The sequence below is a fragment of the Coenobita brevimanus genome, chromosome 29 (genome assembly GCF_032717465.1).
Source record: "Coenobita brevimanus isolate Jiangsu-jjx chromosome 29, ASM3271746v2, whole genome shotgun sequence".
In the NCBI taxonomy this organism is placed as follows: domain Eukaryota; kingdom Metazoa; phylum Arthropoda; class Malacostraca; order Decapoda; family Coenobitidae; genus Coenobita; species Coenobita brevimanus.
Genome location: NC_136982.1, coordinates 43,925,009 through 43,946,762, shown reverse-complemented (window position 1 = coordinate 43,946,762; position 21,754 = coordinate 43,925,009). Strand labels below are relative to the sequence as shown.

Here is a 21,754-nt window from a genome sequence, read left to right as displayed (position 1 = left end):
TGACGAATTTCTGTTCATCCAATCCCAAATACGGTGTTAATTATACCTGCTTTAACTCCTCACTCCATCATCCACTCCCTCTATATTGTGCTGCTTCTATGTGGTTCTACACTGAGTGACTAGCCGACCTGTTTCATCAAGGAAGCCACTTGATACGCTGGGTGGTAACCATATAGCAATCAAATGACGCCTGGTGGTTGAGTGGGATATGGTGGTGCAAACAGTATAAATTCGAGGGATGGACAGGATTTGCAGTACACACAATGCTATTCATGGTAGAGTGACTAGTCCTTTTCGCCTTTAATATATACAACGAGTCGCTTACCCTCAGTCTCTAACGCTCCTTATGGGGTCAACAGAGGATGAAACAACAGTAGCGATGAGAACAGAATGGAGAAAAACAGATGAAGTACAACACGAGAGAAGAGAAAGGACTGGCAAAATGACCTCTAAAGAACTGCAGTATATAATATTCCGAAGTCAACTATTTTTATTCATAAGCTCACTTTTTTTTATAACGAAAAATAGGGTTAGAATTTCATGTGTTCAAATATTACATTGCCTTCCTCTCCTTTGAGAAAAAAAAAAAAAAAAAAAAAAAAACAATTCATAATCCCTAGGTCAACGAAGCATTTTTTTAATCAACTTACTTTCCCTCTCATCCACTTTCCATGGATTTCACACATATTGTCATCCCACAGTGGCCCCCTAACCCACTCTGCAATAGTCCTACGTCAAATGCATGCTTTTCAATTCACTATCATTTTCTTTCGGTTCTAAATAGAGTGAAATTCCACGCACATCAATTCCATGCTTAGGTCTGAGTCGCCTTATTCTTCTTTCATCCTCTCTCGTCTTTCACTTCTGAGCCTACAGATCTGTTTTCTATTTAGATGTTTCAATTTCTGACCTGCCCATCTGATTCTTCGTGGACTTTTTCTGTTATTCATACTTTTCTTGTGCTTCTTCCATCTTCTATCTTCCCATTTCCATCCTCAATCTTTTACCTCCCTGTTCTTTCATTTCACTCTTGCTTTTTCGTGAACTTTCTCTCTTATATTTCTCCTCTGCTTCTTCGTTTTTCTGTCTTTCCATTTTCTCCCATGCTCTTTTACCCTCTCTCCCCGCTCTTTGATCTTTCTCTTTTTCTCGATTTCTGGTCCATCATTCCTCTTTCCCCCTCTTTAATCTCACAGCTCACTATCAACCAAACTCATCCTCTCGTTTTATCCCATTCTCTTCCTTCTTCCCCTTAATCAGTCTCTCATTCCACTTACACTCTCCAGTTCCACCCATTTCTTCGTTCTCTCCTCCTCCACTTCCTCCTCCTTCTCCTCTTCTTCCTCTGCTCTGCTCTGTCCCCTCCCCCTCCTCCTCATTCCTTGCGTCTCTTATCTCCTCACTCCATCACTCCTTTCCAATCTCATCTCGCCCTCATATTCCTCCTCCTCCTCCTTCGTGCGCGTCCCGTCTTTTCCTGTTTCCTTGGCCATTCTCCTTCGACCTTCCAGCATCCATATTTTCCTTCCAGCACTTACTTTTTTCTCACTTATTTCTCAGTTATTTCCATGTTTCTTCTCCCGTCACGCTGCCTTTTTTTCCTTCTCTCTCCTCCAACCTCCAAACTTTCCAGCATCCCTGTCTTCCTTCCAGCAGCACCTCTCCCTCTCTCTCTCTCTTTCTCGTCCCCTACAAGTCTTATCTCCTCATACCAGTTCCCTCACTTCCTTCCTGAGTTCCCCTCTGAGCCAGATCTTTCGTTCCCTACTTACCCCCTCCCCCCTACCCTCTCTCTCTCTCTCTCTTAACCTCCCGCCGGGTACAAGAGGGGGGGGTGGGCTGGGGGGGGGGAGGTCGGCAACAGCTCAGTGTCCCGGCGAGACTAAGTAGGTCACGTTAGGTTAACCTCGCCATCACCCACATGGCCCTCTCTCACACTAGGGTCACACTACACACTGCCCATCCTTTATAAATCTACTATCATCATCATCATCATCATCATCTTCATACCTCATACTGATCATTTCATACCTTATACTGATCACCATTTGGAAATTTTCTATCGGTATCCTCCTCATCTTCATCATCATCATCATCATCATCATCATCATCATATTCCAACTTTATACGTCATACTGCACACCCTGTATCACCCTATCATCATCATCATCATCACCATCATAATTCGCGCCGGCATCATTTTCTTGCATGTGATGTCGTAATTCGAAAAATGAGATGGAATGAGAGGAAGAGGCAAATCGAAATGAAGCCCAAGAGAGGGGGGGATGAGAAAAGGCCTCGTTTGGTATATGGCTAAGAGACTGACGAGGAGTGTTTGGAGAATATTTAACAGATCCAAAATTACACTCTCTTCACTTTAACTTGGCGTAAACTTAGCATATCTCCCTCTTGAATGCTCAGCTGTAGGTACAGATCAACACGAGGCTATGGTGCTAGTCACGAAGAAGTGCTACAGAAAGGATGTTCAGTGGTAGCATTGTTTTTTTCTGCCAATACAAAAGGACGAAAATCTTTGCCAAGTTCTAATGAATGATGTATTTAGATGGACAGATGGATAGATAGATAGACAGACAGACAGACAGATAGATAAACAGAGATAGCCAGGCAGATAGATAGGTAGGTAGGTGCCGTAGCGGGTAGACAGATCCCCGTTAAATATAGATCAATAGATATAAAGATAGATATAGAAAGACAGAACGACAGACAGACAAACCGAGAGAGAGAGAGAGAGAGAGAGAGAGAGAGAGAGAGAGAGAGAGAGAGAGAGAGAGAAATACCATACAATAACGAAGAGATCTATGGTTTCTGGATAACGCAAACTTAGACCATACAAGAAAAAAATAAAGCAAAAATAATAACAAACTAACAGACATCGCCGAAACCACGAAAGGCAAAATAAGGAAATAAAGGAGCCCAACTAAACTGCTTTGAAGTGAGACGCCGTAAAGGGCAACGATGTGGAGGAGGAGGAGGAGGAGGAGGAGGAGGAGGAGGAGGAGGAGGAGGACACGATCAAGAAGCGAAGAAGAAAAGGATGAGAGAGATGGACGAGGAGGATGAGGAAACAGAAAAAGCAATAAACGAGGATAGGGGATAAGAAAAGGAAGAGGAGAAGAAGGAAGAAGAGATGAGGGAGAAAAGAGAAAAAAAGGGGAAGAGGAAGTGGCAGAAGGAAAAACAGAAGGAAAGGAGATAGAGAGAAGGAAGAGGAAAAATAGGAAGAAATGGGAGGCGGAAGAGGAAAGGGAGACTATTATAAACAAGAACGGCAGAATGGAGAAACTCTGGGATGGAGGAAGGAAGAGGAAGAGGAAAAAGACGAGGAGGAAGAGGAAAAGGAGGAGGAAGAGGAAAAGAGGAAGAAAAGAGGAGTAAAGGAAAAACAGGAAGGAAAGAGGAGGAAGAGAAAAACAGGAGGACAAGAGGAGGAAGGGGAAAAACAGGAAGACAAGAGGATAAAGAGGAAGGGCAGAGTCGTGCAGGATTGATTCTTGCAGGTTGCCGAGTTGCTATGGTTGCAGGCGGGGGTGTGGAGGCTGAGGTCACACACTACAGTCACTTTTAAACCTCCCGAAATAATAAAGAAAGAAAGAAAGAAAAAGAGAAAGAAAATGACAGAAGCATTTAGTCACACACACACACACACACACACACACACACACACACACACACACACACAGCACTCCCATATTTAATTATCAACCCACTTATTCATCAAATATAAAGAAGAATTTTTACCCAACGTGAAGGCAAATTATCAGACATATGCAAAAGGGTCTGAGAATATTTGTCAACCTATCTATCTGTCTACCTATCTATCTATCTATCTATCAATCCTTTATTACCCTATCAAGAGCGTAGGGGACCGGGGCTAGGTTATGAAATCCAGACATTTTAAACGGGTGACCAGTTGCTCTTCCCTGATAGACGTTAAGCTAGCAATAAACCTCTCTCTTTCTCTCTCTCTCTCTTTTAATCAGCACGGAGGGATCTAAAGCTTAATTAATAAAAAAAAAAGAAGATGGATGAAGGGAAGACTCATAAAAATCATACACTGTTGGGATAGGATTAAAGAGGATCTGGGATATGAAGTTCCAGTCTCCTATCAGTCGTATTAGGTCAGTAAGCTAGGCCGGTCACCATCATCATCATCATCATCATCATCATCATTACGTATGTTCCCATCGAAATATGTGATGAATAAAAAGAGTGTGATTGTGTAAATATGTCTGTCTGTCTGTCTGTCTTTCTCTCTCTCTCTCTGTGCATACCGGTACCGAATGTTTATGTGTACGAACTGTATATAAGTGTAATTATACCGTATATGTTCGTCTGTCTGTCTGTCTGTCTGTCTGTCTGCATGTAACTATATACGTGACTGTGTGTGTGTGTGTGTGTGTGTGTGTGTGGTAGTTGTGGTGTGCGTTGATCCGGAAGGCTAGCGACTTAAGCACGTGTGGAGCTGGTGTTGATGAAGTGTCGCGCCGTCTCTCTCTCTCTCACACACTCACACACACACACACACACACACACACACACACACACACACACACACACACACACACACACACACACACACTCATCACTACTCCATCACAACAAGAACCACCACCACTCTCACCATCTACACCTTGTGTCATACCTACATCGACACCACAACTCCAGTTCATCATCACCTACACCACTCACACCACCAGCACACACTATCTCTCTCTCCCCCCCAGCACACCATCATCACCACCACCACCACCTCTACTCCACTTCATCACCATCACACCACTATCACCTACACCACCACAACCCAAGTCGATTACAACCCACACCACTTACCCCACTTATACCACTCACACCACACTATCACCACAACTCCCTCCACTATGCAATACTGTAGGTATGTGCGAGAATAATCAACCATCCGCAGGTGGGAAAAGAGGTCTGAATGATGATGATGATGATGATGATGATGATGATGCAAGACTGTACAGGTAGGTTTGTAAGTGAATAATCAACTATTCGTAGGTGCGAAAAAATATCTGGATGATGATGATGATGATGATGATGATGATGATGATGATGATGATGATGATGATGATGATGACGACGATGATGATGATGATGATGATGATGATGACGATGATAATGATGATGATTATGATGATGATGATGATGGTGGTGATTATGATGACGACGACGATGATGATGATGATGATGATGATGATGATGATAATGCCGATGATGATGACTGGAAAGAACACTCTGATTCTCACTCTGATTCCTTCGCCATTCACACTGCAATACCAACACCACACTACAATTCCCATCCTACCAACTACACCATCCACACCACTTTCACACCACTCTCACCGTATACACCAGTCACGCCCTTCCTACTCTCACTAACTCACCATTTTTTGCACTATACCGCTTTCACACCATTTAACACCTTCACACCAATTCAAGGTTCACTATTACACCAGTTTCACACCACTCAAGAGTTCCACACCACTTACCTCTTCTGTTTCCCCCATTTAAACCATTCACACTTAAATTCACTCACCATCAACACCACGGTCAAAATACCAGTCCAATGCTCGCTAACACCACCATTAACACCAGTTAAATTTACAACTCTATCACCACTCAATAGATTCATACCACCTACCATCACTCACAGTTAAATATCACTATCTACACCACTATCATAACATCTATCCACCGCTCGCTAACACCACCAACACCATCCACCTTCACCATCTACACCACTATCATAACACCACCGCTCGATATAATACCACTAACACCATCCACCTACACCATCTACACCACTACCATCACACCACCACCTCCAACGCTCGCTATAAGGCCACCAACTTTGCCAACTTCATTATCAACACCACTACTATCATAAAACCACCTCCAACGCTCGCTATAACACCAGCAACACCAGCCACCTTCAGCGTCAATACCATAAATTTCCGGCACTCACAATAGCACGGTAATTAACGCAGTCATTAGGGGATATGTTATTAGTCTGGTACATTGAATAAAACGCTCCTACATGCATTTATACACGACGCAAACACAACAGCTTACCCACGCATGAACTCTCTCTCTCTCCCTCTCTCTCACACACACACACACACACACACACACACACACACACACACACACACACACACACACAATAAAAAGAATCCATCCATCAGCCATGAACAAACACATCATAAATAAGACTCCATCAAAATAAACACACACACACACACACACACACACACACACACACACACACACACACACACACACACACACACACACACACACACAAATGAAAATGTACAGCCTACCTGGAGACACCTGGAGGTATGAACGCCACAAAACTCACCTGAAACAATAAAAAAAATAAAGGTAAAATTTCACGACAATAGCACGACAACAATAATATTAATAATCCCATCATCATCATCACCATCATCATCATCATAACCAAGGCCCAATCCTGAATTTAACGAAAGGAAAGGTGTGAGGTAGGATCCAATAGCAACAAAAGAGGGAGATGAAAGGACAAAAGGGTGAGAACTATCAACAGTGTTCCTTGAAGTACCATACAGGGCTGGAAAAGGAACAATGGGAAGAGGCACGTTACTGAGGTGCGTCCGCTTACTATCCCTTAACGTCACAACACAACTGACGTCACAACACCACACCCTGACGTCACAGCACTACACAACAATGGATCATCATCACAATGAACATTATTCCTGTTGGCATAGCAAAACCTCGTTGCTGATGCTGGTGATGTTTCTCTTCTTCATTCTCTTTTCCCTTTCCTTCTTCTACTTCTTCATTTTCCTTTCTCTCTTCTTCTTCTTCTTCCTCCTTTTCCTTATTTGTTTGTTTCAGGAAAAGAGGAGGAACTAAGGGCTGAGAGCGTGCAAAACTTTTCCATTCTACTGAACAAGGGAAAACCAAAACTTTAAGAGTCAAGAATTTTTGGATACCGGGACGCACTGCGCTGGAAAGATTGGACGTTTCAATCAATGGGAAAGACTACTGAACGATTTTTGCGTATTACACCTGAATATTCCCTTTAGCATGTGTCTGTAATATCGATACAGTTGATAATATTAATGTAATAAGAGAGCATTAACTTCCACCTTTAATAATTCCATTTTTTAATATTGTAAAAAAAAAGAAAAATGGATAAATATAAGGAAATCTCCCACAAAACGAGCATAAAATCCATTGACGCCATACCACAACACCACAACACCTCACTATCACAGAAAAGAAAGGCCTGTATGCACTGTGTCCATGTCAGAAGTTATGTGTGTCCATTTCTAAAGTTATTTGTGTCCATTTCTGAAGTTATTTGTGTCCATTTCTGAAGTTATTTGTGTCCAATTCTGAAGTTATTTGTGTCCATTTCAAAGACCATCCCTGTTATGTGGTGAGCGGCTCCGAGGCTAAACCCATCATGTCGTTAATTACAGGTCAATTACGTGAATTAACAATCATCAGACGGCTATTTGCTCCAAGGCGCGGATTATAACGTAGATCAAAGGAAAACTACTAGTAGATTAAGGTCTTTGAAGTGGTACAGGTTAATTATATCACGTTGAACACCAAAAACAGAAAATGTAAGACTGTAATGATTTGACTACCTAGGCTTCTTTTACACTGTGTTCCTGTGAAGGTGTGGGGAGAGACTGACTAGAAGTGTGCTGTGAGTGAGGTGGATTGGGGCAGGGAGGGGGAGACCAAGGATGAGGTGAAGCAATGGGATGGGGGTATATGACAGGAGGTGTGGGCTGGAGAGAAGACAGACAGATGGCGGGGAGAGGGTGACATGGGGGCGATTCGTTTGTAGCCACCCCTTCCAGGATTAAAGCGTCCGGTTACAGAGAGAGAGAGAGAGAGAGAGAGAGAGAGAGAGAGAGAGAGATTCCATGAAAGCTACGATGAAAGACGCGAATATAGAAATGGAAAAGCAAAAGAGCAAACAGTTAAACCAGAAAGTCGAGGAATGAGAAAGAAAGAGAGAGGTAGAGTCAGTGCGCGAGCTAGGATGAAAGAGAAAGACTAATGAAAATAAGAGAAAGGTCAACAAAGGTCGAGACGATATACCCAAAGGAGAGAGAGAGAGAGAGAGAGAGAGAGAGAGAGAGAGAGAGAGAGAAATGGTCTGTTTGTACATAGTTCTGACACTGGACAACAAAGAAGCCAGGTAGGGAGAAGACCAACTAATGAGGCTTGGACGAAGGAGTGAGAGGCTTAGGAAGGAAAAGGGAAATACCTGTAATATCAAAAGAGGAAGTGGAGATACGTACAGGGGAAAAATGAGAAGGAAAAGAATGGGAAAAATGATAAGGAAAAGAATGAAAGGGAGGCAGTAGCTGAGTAGAAAGGTAAGATGATAAGGGAAATAATGAAGAGGAGACAGCAGTTAAAATGAGCACAGATGTAAAACAGCAAGGCAAATATTGAAAGACGAGTAGTAGGTATGTGAGGAAAAAAAAAAATGAAAGGGAGACAACAGGAATCTCAGAAAAGGAAATCAAGTGGGTGTGGAGGTAAAATCATAGGAAAAATAATAAACCTGAGGGAGTAAATATCCCAGAAGAGGCATGGGGGCTGGGAGGGGAAGAAAAATTGAGGAAAAATCAAGAAATAAATGCAACAATTACCTCAGAATAGGAAATGAGGATGGGCTGACTAGTAAACTGATGAGGAAAATAATGAAAGAGAGGCGGGTAGTTACGTCAGACCAAGAGCTGAAGATGGCACAGAAAACACACACACACACACACACACACACACACACAATCGGAAAATGAAATGAAGCGCATGGAAGAAAACAGGAGGATGATTATGTTACTGTGTGTGTGTGTGTGTGTGTGTGTGTGTGTGTTACAAATCAATTCCCACACAGACTTATATTCCCAGGGGTGCCACTCGGTAAACAAAAATCCACAGAGGGTCCGTGTTGGAGTAGAATTTCATATTTCTGTAATCACTAGCCGATATTGGATAAAGGACGAAGCAAATATATACGTAACGAACACTCACATCTACTACAAATCAAAACATATTAATATTTTTTTCTTCATCTCTTCAATACGAACTATTTTTTCCAACGTTAAATATATTCGTTCGGTGGTGGTAAGACTCGTATATCAAACATCGTAATTAAAGAAATTTCTGGGGTTCGTTTCAGCGCTTCACTGTAACAAGTTTGGCATTTGAACCCGAACCCGGTGGACTGCAGGCTGGGACAGTGAGTGGAACGTTTGTGATATATCGGTGCCACCACACGAAGGCGGTCCTCTCCACCACCACTACACAAACAGCAATACAAAGGGGCGTAGAAGCGGGAGTAGTTGTCTTTGGTTCCTCTGAAACGTGAACCTGGTGGATTGCACGATGAAACGGCCCTTCTCCTGAGGCCCACCATCCTCTTTTGGGGGGTTAAGGAGCGATCTGAGGGACATTTGTATAACCAGGCAGTGGAGAAGCATGTTTATATCAGTGCCACCACATGAAGGTGCCCCTCTCCTGCACCTTAAGAAAAAAAAAAAGAGTCCAATTCATTAGCGTGTGTGTGGACGAGGAGAAGTGGGTATCTGCCATCCACCATCCTCCTTTTGTGGGATAGGGAAGGGGGTGGGGGACGTTTTTATAGCCAGGCAGTGGAGTGGCAGGTCTGTATCAGTGCCACCACATAAGGGCGTCCTTCTCCTGCACCACCACACAAACAGGAATGTAAAAGAGAGTTACAGAGTGTCCAGTTCATTAAACGTGAATGCAGGCGAGGTGAAGTGGGGAGGAAACAAGGGACAATCGGAACGACGTTAATGACAAGGCCTGCACTCGCTCCAGCAGCTGCCCTTTAATGTTTTGTGATGAAGCTATACAGACAGTGCCAGAGAGTGCCAGAGGGAGTGCCAGAGAGAGTGCCAGGGGGAGTGCCATCCAAACAACACTGCAGTTATTATCTATTTTTTTATCATGACGTTTCATCGTTTATCTAAATCTTGCTTATGTCATTGTTTTTCTCGTATGGAAGGAGTTGGTTTTGAGAGAGAGAGAGAGAGAGAGAGAGAGAGAGAGAGAGAGAGAGAGAGAGAGAGAGAGAGAGAGAGAGAGAGAGAGAGAGAGAGAATGATTAGGTATTCCCGTACCGTAAAGTAGGGAATGAGATATTATTTGTTTGTGGCTTCTTTTTCACGGTGTGTGTGTGTGTGTGTGTGTGTGTGTGTGTGTGTGTGTGTGTGTGTGTGTGTGTGTGTGTGTGTGTGTAGAGCCTGAAGCCTAATTAGGAATAACGGGTACTGTATTAATGACTCTCTCTCTCTCTCTCTCTCCCATATAAAGTGAGAAAATTTAACACCCTATTGCCGTAATACTGCTTTCCAACTTCCAAAACACCCTCCTGGTTGGGAATATAACAACCCACTTAAGTCAGGTTAGGTTAGGTTAAGTTAGGTTAGGTTAGGGTAAGGTAAGGTAAAATAAAGTTAGGAAAGGTTAAATGTCAAGTCAGGTCGCATTAGGTCAGATTAAGTTTACACACCAATCAGTTTCACCCACAGAGAAGAGTAAAATCTGTGACCTCATTAATTCTTCCCCCTAACTTCCGTAACTACCGCAAGCATCGGGAAATAACAAGCCGATTAGTAGGTTTAACGAGCGTAAATGGAGCCTAAAAAAACGCAGCTCTAACTGAGGCAGGTGTCGACTATCGGCTGCTGGTTACTGGATTCCCTGGTCAATGAGGTAGATAGCATTTACCTGTCCAGATTTACCTATGTGTGTGATCATCAGGTAAATGAGGTGGAGAGCATTTACCTGTCCAGATTTACGCGTGTGTGTGTGTGTGTGTGTGTGTGTGTGTGTGTGGCCATACCTTGCTTTACTCTCAATTTTTTCCCCCGGCTGAGATGTGGCTTCAAGTACTTACATAAGCACACTGAAGCCTTCCCAGTAACACCCATCCCTACCTCGAATACCAACAGGAGGGGACACGTGTTCATCCTTATCAATACTGCCACAATAAACTAAGATAAAGATTAGATAAGAGTTCTTCCTCCTCACAACTTGGTTTACTTTATACAATGGGGTTACGGTGGACGAGTATACTTTGTTCGTAGGTATCGTACATACACACATTTATCACATACATGCTACACACATATGACTACCAACATAAATACATATGCTACATTATATATATATATATACTTCACATGCTACACACACCTATACAAACATAGACACATCTATCTATCTATCTATATACCTAGGCTGCTTCCCCCACGGAAAGGGAGGTAGCCGAGACAGGACGACTCACTCTCCATTTACTCATCCATTCAAACACATTCATTCGCATCTTAGCCCCAAAGGGGAGAACGGACAGATCCTCACCGCATCACACCGCACAAGGGTCAACTGCGCAATGCAAGCAGTGAAATCCACAGCAGGGCCCGACAGCAGAACTGGTTTACCCCTGCCACATCATAACAGACCCATCCCCTTACCCGCACCTGACCTGACTAGCTGATCAGACCAAATGCGGGAGAATATCCCCTCAGGGCTGCGTCATCACTTATTCATTCACAGTTTCTCTCCATTTATTTCTGTCACGCACAGCCACTCTTCCTTGCTCAACAGACATCCCTCTCGCATCCAGCGCTCTCTTCACACTGTCCATCCATCCTATTCGTAGACACATACACACACAAAACATATACATACATACATACATACACAGTCATGCTACATACAAACATACATACACATACATACCTACACACTTACCAAACACAATCATACAAACATACATACATACAAACATACATACATATACAGTATATGCATATACATACATATATATATATATATAGTATATACATACACATACATTATAAGTATAACGCGTATGTGTAATCGTAGTAAAGAGGTTTAAGCACTCAGGAAAGGAATGAATCCTCTCGGTGATGTAAATAAGCCAGCCTACAGATACACCCACAAGGTCATAGGTCACGCAGAGGGTCACGTCAGGGAGGGTCATGTTAGGAAAGGTCATGTGAGGGAAGAGTCGAGTCGTGTTAGGGAGTTAGAAATGGGTCCAGTCATGACGAAAGGTTAGACGGAAGTTAGCCAAGAGATGCGCCCACAACGTTAGGTCAGAGGTCAAGTACGAACGAGGTCATGTCAGAATAAGGTCTGGCAAGGGTCATGTCTGATAACTGATGCAGTCTTATCAAAAGCCCTCTCGTCAGTCTACCATCTCCCCCTTAACAGTTTATTTTCGTAGCTGGTGCCGTAACATTATCTTGTGTGCTATTTATGCAGGGTATTTTGATACAAGAAAAGTATACATAACATACAACACAATAACCTGTAATATGCAAAATAAATCACTTAGCAATATGTGTTAGAGAACTTCCAAGCTGATGACAATAAGGCCAAGTGCTGTTCGGATGCTAGCCTACACAAAGCTTACACAGAACCTACACAGAATCTACCCTACACAGAGCCTACACGAAATCTACCCTACACAGGCCTACACGGAATTCAACCTACACAGAGCCTACACGGAATCTAAACTACACATGGCCTACACACTGCCTATACGGAAAACAAACAACACAAAGCCAACACAAGGTACGCACTACGACACCCGGCCCTAGTAGTGCTAATGGATCTCCTGCACTGGCCTTTATATGCAGATTACCGAGCCTGATCCGCGATGATGGGGGACGATAAGACGAGATAAGGAAAGTGCCTCCTGTTTTGCTATCGTCTGCCTTGCTTGATGTTTTTGTCTGGGGATGGATGGATGGATGGATGGATGGATGGAAAGATAAACTGATACATACATACATATATACATACACATACCGGTAGCTTATCTGATAAACTTGATTGACTGACAGACGCACAGAGAGACTTCCAGTAAACACATACAGAGAAACAGATACATATACTGACAGACAGACGGAAAGATGTATGAATGTCCAGATATACAAGGAGAAAGATAACCAGTGAGAGAGATATTCACAAGCACTAAAGGTACATAAAAAAAAGAAAAGATGAATCGGTGAAGACAATACCCAAGACACTATCTCTCCGTCTACATAGCCCCAACCATAACACCAAGACAACCCTGTAACACCAATCTAAATAACACCAACCATAGCAGCAAGACAATTATATAACACCAAACATAAACAGCAGGACTACCATATACACAGCCATAACACCGACCCAGATAACACCACGACAGCCATAACACCCATAACACCAACCCTGATAACACCACTCATAACACCAGGGGAGATATCACGTTCTTTCGCATGTGAGAGGTAGGACGAGGTGGTAAATACATAGGAAGAGTAGGGAGAAAATGGTCAGAGTCTCCTGGCAGCATTTAAGAAAGTACTGGAGGCTCCGCAACACCTGTTCGTTACCGATTTGTTTTATCTGATTATTTTTAGATTCGTATGCACAAGGTAGTCCATATATAACAATCCTTTTCCACTTCGCCTGGTGATTATTAGTGCCATGCAGGGACAGGTCAGGGCTATCAGTGTCTATCCAGCATCATTTATTCACTTCCTACTCCCACTGGCACACCCACGCCCACACCAGCAGTCTGAGCCGTCCCTCCAACAAGATACCACCAGGCTACTTCTAGTGGGGTGCTAATTACGTCCCACCCTGTATTCATTCACGTCACAAAGCTCATTAGTGAGTTAAATGCCATATCAAAGAGCTTACTACGATATTAAATAAAGTCATCACAATATACTATCGGCGTCATTCGGGTTTTATTTTCACGTCAAATTCCTATGCAAATGATATGGACACTAATTACATGCAGGAAAAAAATGTGTAAATATGCTATCATTAAGTTTTATTGTGATTTTTTAGGCCAAATTTCATGCTATTATTAAAAGGATATGTGATACTGTGATTTAAATTTTCATGCCAAATTTCTATGCAAATTAAATGAGCGCTATTTATGCAAAGAAAAAACATTAGAATTACTATCATTTAGGGTTAGGTAAAAAATTTGTCATTAAGGTTTATGTGCAAAAATAAAATTAAAACATGTATTAGTGTCGATTCAAAGCACTGCAAACTCAACTATATGAACTGTTAAGTGATGATGATGATGATGATGAGTTGCTTGAGGACTAAATGATGATGATGATGATGATGATGATGATGATGATGATGAGTTGCTTGAGGACTAATTGATGATGATGATGATGATGATGAGTTGCTTGAGGACTAATTGATGATGATGATGATGATGATGATGATGATGATGATGAGTTGCTTAAGGACGAAATGATGATGATGAGTTGCTTGAGGACTAAATGATGATGATGACGATGATGATGATGATGAATTACCTGATGATGATGATGATGATGATGACTGATGAATTACCTGATGACGATGATGATGACGAATTACCTGATGATGATGATGATGATGATGATGATGATGATGATGATGGCGATGATGATGATGATGATAATTACCGGATGATGATGATGGCGAAGATGATGATGATGATGATGATGATGATGATAAATTACCGGATGATGATGATGGCGATGATGATGATGATGATGATGATGATGATGATGATGATGATGATGAAACAAATATAAAACGCACAAAAACACACTAAAGCAGCCTTCACATGCTCTCTGGCCAGCATCATTTATCCATTTCCTTCTCCCACTGCCACACCCAGCCCTCACCAGCAGACTGGGCCGTCCTCGCATCACAACCAGGTGAGTTTCTAGAGGTGCGCAATTTACGGACCACCCTGGATACATTGACCACACAGACCCACCAGCCTCCAAAAGACCAATTCTCCTTAACACCCCTTCCTAAGCGATTTATTTTGCTTATTACACCTTGCCCTCCGTGCTACTTAGATCGCTGAAATATCACCATACTCCGCATAAACGAAGTACAACGCGATATAAGCCACCCGTAGCCAAGAATAAATCGGTTAGGAAGAGGTGTTAGGGAGCTTCCTTAACCACCACGAATACACGCTCTCACAATTAGGCCAACTCGTACCTGTGCAATTAATGAAGGAATTTACGGTGGTGATTATCCTTGTGTGCAAGTTTTCTCCCACTGTATTTCAAGCCCTCTCTCTCTCTCTCTCTCTCTATCTATCTATCTCTCTCTCCACTGTTTATTTCCTTCTGTTTCCTCATTCCTTGCTTATTGCCTCTCACTCCTTGTCGAACTGCTTCCCTTTCCTTAAACTGCTTATTCTTCCTTGTTATCACCTCCTTCGCTCTGCCTTCCTTCATCTTGGTATTGCTTTTCCTTCCTTCCCTCTCCTTCATTTTCCCACAGCTATTCTTCCTTCCTTCCTTCCTTCATTTTCATTCACTCATTCCTTGCTTCCTTTCTTCCTTCCTTCCTTCCTTCCATTCTTCCTTCTCCCCCTCCATTTTCCCTGAGCTGTTCTTCTTTCCCTCCTTCCTTCATTCCCTCCCTCCGTCCTTCCTTCCTTCCCTCCTTCCTTCCTTCATTCCTAATTTTTATTCACTATCAATCATTAACATCGCCTAAAAAAAAAAAAAAAAGATTATGTTACAAGATGGACTGAGATGATGATGATGATGATGATGATGATGATGATGATGATGATGAAGATGGTGATGCTACTGATGATAATAACGATGATAATGACGACCATGATGATAATGATGCTACTGATGATGATGATGATGATGACAACGATGATGATGATGATGATAATGATAACGATGATGGTGAACAAATAACGAAGGCCAAAATATTATGCATTTGCTGAAAAAATTAACCACTTAAACTTCCTAATAACGCGTAATTAGCCTAAAATCACCCAAAGTCACGCAAATTCCGGACATGTTTCCATTAATTCCCACAACATATTAACATGCTGGCACGAATACTACTATGTTGGTTTTTATCTGACGGAACTGGGTCACTGGGGCATACTGAAAACTAAGATGTGGCTATATAAAATTCGAGGGGTATTAGCTATGCGGTTGGAATGCGTCTCCTTGGTTACTAGTCAAATTCTCCAGACTGACCACTTGGGAATCGACTGAAACTGAAAACTATGATGTGGCTCTATAAAATTCGAGGAGTATTAACTAAGGGGTTGGAATGCGTCTCCTTGGTTACTAGTCAAAATAATTCTCCAGACTGGACACTTGGGCATCAACCAAAATTGAAAAGATGGCCGTGAGTATAAAAAATTCCGATGAGCCTTAGTTATGGGGCATGAATGAGTCTCCTTGGTTGCTAGTCAAATTTACTTCCCAGTCTGACCTTGAAGCATTAATCGACCTAAACATGTTCGGAATCTATGCCAAGTTTGAGTGAACGTCATACAGGAAAGTTACAGTGACCTCTTTCCTACAGTAGCCTTGAATTCATAATAATAATAATAATAATAATAATAATAACAATAATAATAATAATAATAATAATAATAACAATAATAATAATAATAATAATGTTAGAAATAGTAATAAAAATAAGCCTTGATATAAAATGGTCAAGTATGCAGATATAAGCCATCCCAAATATTCACCACTCCCCAGTAATAATAATAATAATAATAATAATAATAATAATAATAACACTAATACCAAATAAATAAATGCCTAAATATAAAAAACGTAAAAATAACCCATCCCAGGCGTGACACCCACCAAGAGACCCAAGACTGCACACCTGCATCTCATTACCTGGCCAATATAGTCATAATTAAAGGTAAATACGACGAATTTTGGAGGGGAAGCGACACTCATTTGCAACACGACCCGCTTGCATTTCGAAACGGTGTATATGTAACGAAATACATTAATGATATATATTAAATTTTCATCTCCAGGGTGATGGTATTTTTTTTTCTCATTACGAAAAAGAAAATTTTGAGCATATCACAAGCTGTTTTTATTTACTGTTAATTTATTTATTTATTAACATTGCGAGGTCGATACCTGTGGAGCCCCTTCAGTACGATGACGTGTCTAACTCAGAAAACAAAATTATTAACATCACTAGTTGGTCTTTTCATTAATTACCTTATAGTTTAATTCTTCCTTTATTGGTATATTTTATTTTCATTTACAACCTTATTTATTTTATTTATATATTTTATTTATTATTATTATTATTAGTTTCGGAATATTTTGTTAAGCTTATCAGGGACTATTTTTCTGGTGGGCTATTTTTCTGGTGGGCTATTTTTCTGATGGGCTATTTTCTGATGGGCTATTTTCTGACGGGCTATTTTCTGACGGGCTATTTTTCTGGTGGGCTATTTTCTGATGGGCTATTATCTGATGGGCTATTTTCTGATGGGCTATTTTCTCACGGGCTATTTTTCTGGTGGGCTATTTTCTGATGAGCTATTATTCTGATGGGCTATTTTTCTGACGGGCTATCTTCTAACGGACTAATGAGAGAGAGAGAGAGAGAGAGAGAGAGAGACGCACTCAAAACGGAAATCGCCAATCATCCACCACTCCGCAACCCAAACCGGATATAATAGACCAAAAATAGATAACACGGGAGATACATGCCTCTGTTTAACCCATTGACCAGGATGACTCAGCTCTCTCTCTCTCTCTCTCTCTCTTTGTCGCCGGAAAAGTTCATTAAGTCTAATTGAACCCTTTAAACCCTCTAGCAGTGAAGGGGGATTAGAAACTATTATCCAACCCTTTATTTTTTTCCCATCAGGAGGGTAGGGGCCCGTGGTTAGGCTACTCTGTTCCGGCATTTAAGGCGAGGGTGACCAGTCGCTTTTCCATGAGTAGCAATATGTGAGCAATGATCTTCAACCAGACTCGGATGCGCACCTTACGCCACCCATCCTCCTGGAGTGTCAGTTGGTTACATGGTTACCGCCCAACGTAGCAACCAGATTTTTCGGTTACAGGAAACCATCTGGCTTGTCATTCGGTGTACAGTCACCTGAAATAAGCACTGCATCAGGTGAGTGGATGGTGGGCGCCCCCGAATACGATGCTCCCAATTATCATCTCTATCTATCTATCTATTGCCAGACGCCTCAATCCCGTACGGGGTGGCCACAAACAAATCGCCTCCACGTCGCCCTGTCCCCCACCATTTTACTGCCCTGCTCCCAACTCACACCCCCCTCTCTCATATACCTCTCCACTCCATCCCTCCATCTCATCCTCAGCCTCCCCCTCCCTCTCACTCCCTCCACCTCACTCACATACACTCCCCTCGTCAGTGTCTCACCCTCCATCCTCTCCATATGGCCAATCCACCACAAGATTCTATTCAGCTCAAAATCGACTTCCCATGCTGACGGAAATATGGTGTAAGTTTTTTCATATTCTGCTGTATCAATAATGCTGAAAACAAGTCAATTCATCAGTCACTAGTAATATACCGTATTGAAAAACCTGAATGTATCGTGCATGCAAGACTTTATCTAATTCATCAATATTTACCTCAACTTGCAAAACATAACTGGGAAAAACAATGCCTTCCTGTAGAATTAACATGCTGTCTATTTATATAATATCATTCCTGTAGTGTTCCCATGCATAATACGAGAAATTATGCACTATTAAATCTCTCTAACATTCCAGTTTTCTAAGTAGTGAGAGAGAGAGAGAGAGAGAGAGAGAGAGAGAGAGAGAGAGAGAGAGAGAGAGAGAGAGAGAGAGATAATCCCTTTAATTCACACAATATGGAAATTTAACAACGAATCGGTACTGCACACAAGACCTGTACAGTAAATAATAACTCAACCCAATAATGAAACTCCACAAAAAAAATCCCTATAGTAATTCATGCACAGTCCAAAAAAAATAAATAAATAAATAAATATATTAAAAAAAAAATAAATAACTCGGACACCCAATCGATAAAACAAGACCAATTTTTACATACAAAACACAAACTATCACGTCAAGAAATTCTAGCATATATATCTCTCGGGTTTTCCAAGCACCAGCCAATAAAACATAGAAACGTATCCACCCTGTAATGTGAAAATCAATTCGTTTGTGTGTGTAAGGCGCTGAGTTTGAAGGCAACACGAAAATCTCACTGTCAAAATAAAAACGAATTACGAAGGGGTATCATTGATTTTCAAATGCTTTTTTGTGCACCGAAATATAATGAAATACATCTAAAATAACAATAATGATAATAATAATAATAATAATAATAATAATAATAATAATAATAATAATCTAATTCAATCTCTATGGCAATCTGACGTTACATATGCATATTATACAAAGACTATGAAATAAAGGGTAACCAAAACAAGTGGTAACGAAATTTATATAACGAAAATAAATAGCCAACGAAATTTTGTCACTACCCTAAAATAAATAGCCAACGAAATTTTGTCACTACCCTAAAATAAATAGCCAACGAAATTTTGTCACTACCCTAAAATAAATAGCCAACGAAATTTTGTCACTACTCTTTCAAGTTTTTCATGCACGCAACACTGAGAAACATCCATCAAAGAGGTGAAAGTGGTTTAATCCAATAATTTTTCCCCATTATGGCGCTGGTGCAGATATATATAATTATGCAAGGTATAGAGAAGTTACCCATTCAGTACCATAGACGTATTATTGCATTTCATTTTTATTTATCTATTTATTGCTATTTCCAGACGATTTTAGTCAGCGTAAATGAAACCCTCTTGAGCTGGAGGTGAGAAATATTCACGTTCCTATGGTGAACACAATCGTCTGAAGTAGCGATAATAATAATAATAATAATAATAATAATAATAATAATAATAATAATAATAATAATAGTAATAATAATAAAATAATAATAATAATAATAATAATAATAATAAATCATACACGGAGTTAACCCCTTTCAATCCATTTATATATATTTTTACTGTTTCTTACTACATTCAGATGATTTTCCTCAGCTTACGGGAGACTATCTGAACAAGAGAGGCTGGACACAGGCTTCACCAACCCCTCCATTACAAAAGATCTTTCCTTAGCTGAATAAAATCGTCTGGAAGATGGAAAACTAAAAGAAACAATGCGTCACGAGACTGAAGTAAAAAAAATTTGCTTCTCTATACCTTGATTCTACGTAAGGAGGGTCACTGACTGAAGCCCAGACACAGCCAAGCGGGGAGGGGAGGGGAGGGGAGGGGAGGGGGTAAGGGAAGGGTGAGGGGAGGGGAAGGGGATGGAGGACGAGAGGGTAGAGGGAGGAAGTTCTGGAAGAGGGAGAGGGGCTAGACAGGTAGGGATGCGGCTGGAGGGGTTGGAAGTGAGATGCTTGAGACAGAAATTAGGGGAGTGAGATGAGAGGGGAGGAAGGGAAGAAATAGGGAGGGGAGAGAAGTAAGAGGGGGGGGGGGTTCAGACAGGAAGCAGGAGGAACGTGGTGTGTGTGTGTGGGGAGAAGGAGCAGAGCGAGGGGGTGGAAGGGTATGCCTGGGGTTGTGAAGACGCAAGGGTTATGGAGGGCAAAGGAAGTGAGTATAAAGGAGTTCAAAGGGAAGCTGCAGCAGAGAAGGCTATAACTAACGTAACTATTCTATAAGTTACAAAGACAAGAACAGCCAAGCGGGAGGAAACACAGAAAGGGAAGGCAGGGAATATTGGAAAACAGGAGGTATGGAAAAAGGAGAGATACAGAGATGGGGAATATGGAAGAAAAATGATGAGAAGTATGAAAAGAAAAGGGAGTCAGGGATAAAGACGAAGATGAGGTGAGAACACAGTATGGGAGAGAAGAGTTAGGAAGATGGGAAAGAAGGTGAGGTATAATGTAAGGAAAAGAAGAAAGGCATAATAAAACCATGAGATGAGGAACATGGGGAGAAAAATGAGAACGCAAAGTATATGGGAAAAGGGGGTGGGGGGGGGAATGGAGGGCAGATTCAGCACAATGTATCACTAAATTAAAGCCAGGGAAGGAGTGAGAGCGGGCCTTGGGGGGGGGGGGGTGCCTATAAATTCAGCCTACAAGCATCAGCAGCAGCCTTTGTGAATCCAAAAAATTACCTGACAAACAAGGCAGTACCGCAGTCGAGTCACGCCCGCCGCACCGCAGACGACCGCCTGCGGCCATCACGCGCTTACCTTAACCGCAGGGGAGTGGGCGTGCGGGCGTGCGGGCGGGGGGAGGGGCGGGGCGGGTGGAGGAGGGTAGTGCAGGGATCCCTCTCTACCTTGTGTCATACATGTACCGTACGCTAGGGGGAGGGAGGGGGAGGCCCGGGGTTAAACAACTACCAACATCACAAACACTACCACTACCAACACTATTACTACTACTATACTACTACTAGTACTTTTCATAATGCATACGAGAAAGAGAATGGAGGTTACACTCAAACCCATCCCTTTACCCCATCACGATTACAGTAACCTATTATTACTACTACTACTACAACTACTACTAATGCTACTACTACTAACACTATTACTACTACTGCTACCACTACTACTATTCCGAACATCAGTCATAAGTTTTATTTGGAAGAAAAGTCCCCACTGCAAAGACGAGTGTGTGCAGAAGAAACGTGAATCGGAACAATAACAAAAACCAACCGCGTCAGTACCCTCTCGTAGAAGCAGCCAAATCAGTATCATTTCATTGTATAGCATCGAAGCAGCCCAACCACAACATAAAGCGAGAGAGAGAGAGAGAGAGA

At 41.8% G+C, this 21,754-nt stretch overlaps 1 protein-coding gene across 1 annotated transcript in view; it reads right to left on the bottom strand.

The window, feature by feature from the left end:
- Window positions 1-21,168, bottom strand: part of LOC145394962 (inositol polyphosphate-4-phosphatase type I A) — a 170,685-nt gene extending 149,517 nt beyond the window's left edge. Inside the window, exon 1 of the mRNA XM_080268711.1 lies at window positions 21,102-21,168. Coding sequence (XP_080124837.1) covers window positions 21,102-21,168 — 67 coding nt within the window. The remainder of the gene's footprint in view (window positions 1-21,101) is intronic.
- Window positions 21,169-21,754: the final 586 nt, after the last annotated feature.